Here is a 5,654-nt window from a genome sequence, read left to right as displayed (position 1 = left end):
GCTTCAACAAAAAGTTTTAGAGCCAGTGCCATAGCACATCGACACATTTCACAAAAATGGGCCCAGATGGCCGCCCGGCCACCCTCCATACCCATTCTACAAAACAGACAACCAGCGTATATTTCGCATTTATTTTAACTCCACGGCTGGTGGTTGAATTAATTTTATATTGTTTTTTATTATTCTTAACGTTGTAGTAAGAGATATTTGGGAAAGAATATTGAAGGTCAGTTATTTTATGTGAATTTTCGAAACAAGTACCAATTGTTTGTAAACAGTGGTTTCAAACCTTAGTCGCAGGTTTAAGATTTTTATATGAAATAAAGATAAATAGGAAATCTATAATTAGGTTGACAATAAAACAATCAACTACTAGAAGAATTTTATTTGTTGGCTTTCATTTAGAAACTAAATTACATCATATTTTTGTAGCGGTCACAGCCTGTACTAATGATGGTACGGACTATTTTGTCTATGTCAATAATTTTACAAAGAAGGTTCTGAAATTTCACTGGAACGAAATATCATAGAAAAGAACCGACAAAACGTTTGGTATTGTCAGTTCACTTTTTTCTTTGAAAAAAAATACAATGCTGCGAATGAATCACTTTCTTTTACCTCACATCATAAAATCAGAATAAAAAACATTTCAAGAGAAACTCAACATAATCCTTAACCAAGTAATAAGACATTTTATTCGTAAACGACAATAATTATTACAGTAAGAATAAACTGACGGTTCTCATTTCACATTCCGCTAACTCAGCCTATAACAGCGCTCCGTGCCTCGGCTTTTAATGCTCTAATTAGTTTTCTTGCTTAGCAACTTCCTTGCAAATCTTTGTCTACCTTTTTTCATTGTTTTTAGCTCATTATAATCGTTTGGAATGGTGTTTGACAATTGAGTTTGTTCTGTTGTATTTAGAGCGTCTGTTAAGCTATTTAAAGGTGTAGTTGTCGCTACAGTTATTTTTGCTTTAGTTGTAGGTTCAAACGTAGTAGTTTCGACTTTGATGACTTCTTTTTCATCGATTTCGTTTGATATTTCGTCTTTTATTATAACATTATTAGTAAACTTTTGCATGATCTCTATACTTGTGTTGTTACGTCTTTCAATTTTCTTAGAAAGTTTCGCAATCAATTCATTAAAAACCTTGGTGTAATTTATGGCTTCTGTGTATTTACTGTTCTCAAAATTTTCATTTGTAGAATTTATAAGAACAATATTTGTTTCGTTAAAATATTCTGTTGACATTTCAATTGATGTAGTTTTGTTGGACTCGTCTAATTTCGCTATTGTATTGTTTGTTAGAAAATTTTCAATCATATTGTCTATCAAAGTTTCGAGTGAGAATGTAGAATTTGTAAAAATTTCTTTATTCAAATTTGCAGTTACATTAAGTTTTTCATCGATTTTAGTTAAATCTCTTTTGAAGTATCTTATAGGGTATGTTACTAAATCTTTCTCTGGTAAAGAAGATATGAAGAATTTCTTCTGTTTTGCTGAAGAAGGGTGAATTTCTCTTATATCGTGTAACATTGTATATCCATTTAACTTATTATGTTTGGTTTGAGGCCATCTTGTTTTCGAGACGTCGACGCTTCCACTTTTCAAAACATCCGATTTGGTGTTCTTGACTTGTTCTCGTAAATTATATCTCAGTTCAACTTTTAGGCATTTTTTTTGTATTTGAACAACGATTTATATTTATCTTTAAAAGGATCAGGACGTATATTTACCTGTTTCTCAGCTACAGCTTCGATTTTCGTGCCTATGAAAAAAATATGTTTCACTATAAATTCATATTGTAAAGGAAATTACGCGCAGCCACAAATCTGCATAACTTAAGCAAACTACAATGAAATAATACCCACGTAAAAAAATCTGACTGGTTTACAATTTAAATGGTGCATTTTTAATTCCCAGTTTAATATAAAATGAATAAACAAAACTAATTAGTTTCAGAACAAACTAAACCCTCGATTTGCTAACTAATTACGGGAACTATTCTCTACGAATACAATGTAAATAAAAAATACAGCGACAAGAATTTACTTTGTTCCACAAAGTTATTTTAATTCTTTGAAGTAAAAGTCATTGGTTCCAGTGCGGGTTTTAAATGCTTCATTTTGCGGAAAAAAAAACTTATTTTTCCTTAAACTATTTTGCTTGTAAAATGTACGTTTTCCTAATTAATCTTATCTAGCTCGATACTCTTGTAAAATCAACGCATACAAGTTGTTAAAACCCGCCATAGTGGGCCACGTAAATGTGGCGCGTTCCGAGACCAGCCTGTGTATATTCGGTTCCAACATGGCAAAATTGTGTTGACTGTCGAGGGTTAATCATCTTGTATCAGTCAACTTCTGTCTGTACCACACTGCCAGTATCTCCAAATGTAGTGGGTTCTCTTTGCAGTAGCCGTATAAGATAAATGTTTTATCGCAACCACCATGTCTCTTTCAAGCAGTCTGGTGAAACCATATAGCGTCATACTACTACTTTTATAAATACACTTTGTGGGTTTGTTTTTTTGTAACGCGTGATAACTAATACACCTCCACTACTAGGCTGTTTCTCTAACCCCCATTTTCCATAAACAACTCTCATCGTTTTTTTCGATCCATCGCCAAAATTGGCCACTCAAAACAATTATTTTGACATGCGTACAAATAAATCACTTTTTTTAGTTTATTCAAGGAACCGGATCAAGGATTAAGATTTGGATTGTGTATTAAAAACGGATAAACAATTTGATTGACAAGGAGATTTACAAGAACGGAAACATCATAAAACCAGAATTCCTCCGCAAATAATGAAATCCATCCATTATCATTGCTTATGATATGTGATAATTACGTTTTATAAATATAGAGTCGTCACGTGCCTTTAAGAATCATCATCATCGTGCGTGCCGCCTAGTAACACGCATAATCTAGTTTCAAGGACACTATAGCTGGTCTAAACAAAAACAAACACACATCACACATTTATCCCTGAAGGGGTATGCAGAGATGCAACTAGGGCATCAACTTTTCGCTAAGTGTGTTCTGGCACTTGATGTGATAGGGACCGAGTCTATCGCCATATCGAGCACAAATTCCAGACTCCGGGGCGATACGGGGCAGAAAAACCCAAATATCACTTTGCCCGATCCGAGATTCAAACTTGCATGCAGTACAACTACACCACCGAGGTAGTCTAGCTCAGTCTAGTCTAGCTGGTATACTAAATACTTAATATTAATATTGTATAGTACGACTTATGTCACTGGATGACAATGAATAGACAGTTTTAGGTGGATTTGTTACTGTCACGCTCACATAAAGCCAGCGACTGCTCAATGTTACCCTAGTCGATGTAGGTATGTATAAATATATTACAAAGTTTTCTTTGCCATCATATACTAAAGAATTGCAAATGGAGACTATGGAAAAGAAGACTGTTGCGAAATATCGGTTAGGTGGTTCAAATGATTCAAATTCAAATGAATGTAACCCTAGTTGTCGAATTATAAATACATACCTAACTCAGTTGCAGTATTGTCATAATATCCCGAACCATACAAATCTCTGGTGACTTCATTCTTCTGGTCCACAAGGAATATGGAAGATTGTGCATTTTCTATCAACGAGACTGGTTGGTCCGCTTCTCGCTTTCTATCATCACGCCTCAGACACCCGTTGGGGTAGCAGTATGTAGACTGGCCCGCACACATTTGCACGCACACACACATAGGCGGTGAGTTGTGGAACTCATTGAAGATCATATTGAAGAAACGTTCGACTAGCGCGCTCTTGTTGGAGGCGTCGCATGGAGATTTGCTTTTTTTGGTTACGGGAATGTACTGGGTTTGGATATCTGAAATGAATTGTTTAAGATAGTATTTCAAAGTCATTCTTGTCGTTGACTTATTTATGCTATAGATATAACAAAGACGGGACGCGTGGTTGCTATCTGGTGAACTGCTTGCTCGTCAATTAGTACTATAAAAACATTATCATACAAAATTTAAGTAGATCATAAAAATGTAGAAATTTTCACAAAATTTGCAACCCCTTAAACACAATTGTTTTTCGAAGGACTTACATAATCCACATATGATTATAGAATTAATAATTCTTAAGTAAGTCCATTTAATATTAAATATATTGTCAAAAATGTAAATGAAAGGCCACAAACACAGTTGTTGATAAGTTAATAATGCAATACAATTTAATTTATTACCGTAAATGTAAAGCATCTGAATCAACAATATGTAATCAATAAGAATCATTTATTTGGATGGATAGGTATATACGTGAAAAGAAGAAGTGTCCATGATAGTCTCAATAATACCAAAATTATTAATTATTAAGATTGAATAAGCCGTTATGGAAAATAAATAAATTTATCAGGCTCGGTGACAAATCAACACTATTTAGCAAAAAACCGCGTAAACTAAAACAGTTTTGCAAAAGCTAAACTCTTGTGACTTATTAAATTGGGGTAGGATTTGTATTTTTGTGTCCTTTGCCTGGTAAACCTAGCCATCAATAATAACATCTCATTACCTTAAAGTAAAAAATAATACGTTACATATTCCAAATAATAGATATATACCAGCGGCGAGGGATGAAAACCTTGAAAACAATTTTTTAACACTTGTCCTATTTAAACACACTATACCTACAATAGTTAATAAATAAATAAAAGGCTTTATTCAGCACGTAGGTAAATATAGTTGCGCTTATGATAAGTCAAGGCACATACATGACTCTTGAGAATATTTAATTATTACTTAAACAAAGTCGTTTATATAACTAAAGACATTTCATAATTGCATTTTATATTGAACATAGAATAAATGAAACTGCTAGAATATGGACGGCAATAAAACAAGCTCTCTGGTTGATTCACCTTTGTGTTTCTATTATAAATTTTACTGCTTACACAAAATGACTAGTCATCCATTTTGTGAATTTTTAACCATTGAACATAGATATTTACCACAGCCAACACCATCATTCCTAATAACATTTTTCATAAACAAACGCGGGAAATACAAAATCACCATTTCAACAGAAAACAAAGAAGCCGGTTCGAGCTGGTCAATAGTAGGATATCTATATGATGATATTGTTAAAGTAACCTTTTCGGAATTGTATAATTTGAATATTAAGATACTTTTAAATATTAGCCAAAACTTACGTTTAATGCAGAACAACAGGTATACCAACGATAATTTCATATTCCAAAAAAAGGCAAAGGCAACTGTGTTCTGCCAGGCGTCTCGCAAGGTTAGTGCGAATGAGTTCTCATGTTGCAAACAATGATAGCAAGTAGTATAACCGTATCCTGTTTCCAAACATTGAATTACATTGTCTTTGTACCGAATTTGTAAATACGTTGCAAACAATGTAGGTATTCAAACAGCGTGCGGCGCTGGGAGGATTCTGGATTTTAGATTTGACCAAATAGTAATTACCAGAAAAACCTTCTATAGTTGTTTGTTCCGGAGAGTAAAGGATCGAGTCAATGAGTTTAGTAATTCAGAAAGAATAAAAGAAAAAAAAGGTGGCTTGGTGCTAGCGATCATTGAGGAGTGCGACGACTCTCTACTTTCCATTCATTCATTGTAATTCATAATTTTTTCTACCGCTTTGCTGTGGAG

At 33.7% G+C, this 5,654-nt stretch overlaps 1 protein-coding gene across 1 annotated transcript; it reads right to left on the bottom strand.

Moving 5' to 3' along the window:
- Positions 1-394: 394 nt before the first annotated feature.
- On the bottom strand, positions 395-5,302 carry LOC119190917. Its single transcript, XM_037444241.1, has 3 exons — positions 5,192-5,302; positions 3,527-3,862; positions 395-1,772 (listed from the first exon to the last, which is right to left on the bottom strand). Exons 1-3 carry the CDS (start codon positions 5,229-5,231, stop codon positions 1,672-1,674), a joined length of 477 nt encoding a protein of 158 aa, XP_037300138.1. The 5' UTR covers positions 5,232-5,302; the 3' UTR covers positions 395-1,671.
- Between the last annotated feature and the right edge of the window lie 352 nt (positions 5,303-5,654).

This window comes from Manduca sexta, chromosome 28, assembly GCF_014839805.1.
Source record: "Manduca sexta isolate Smith_Timp_Sample1 chromosome 28, JHU_Msex_v1.0, whole genome shotgun sequence".
Classification (NCBI taxonomy): Eukaryota; Metazoa; Arthropoda; class Insecta; order Lepidoptera; family Sphingidae; genus Manduca; species Manduca sexta.
Note: the sequence above shows the minus strand (reverse complement) of the source record. Positions and strands in the feature narration are given on the sequence as shown.

Coding starts and splice junctions, on each gene's coding strand:
- LOC119190917 (XM_037444241.1), bottom strand. CDS start 5,231: ATGAAATTATCGTTGGTATACCTGTTGTTCTGCATTAAAC. Junction 3,863..5,191: donor CCTGTTGTTCTGCATTAAAC/GTAAGTTTTGGC, acceptor AATTCATTTCAG/ATATCCAAACCCAGTACATT. Junction 1,773..3,526: donor CAATACTGCAACTGAGTTAG/GTATGTATTTAT, acceptor TTTTTTTCATAG/GCACGAAAATCGAAGCTGTA.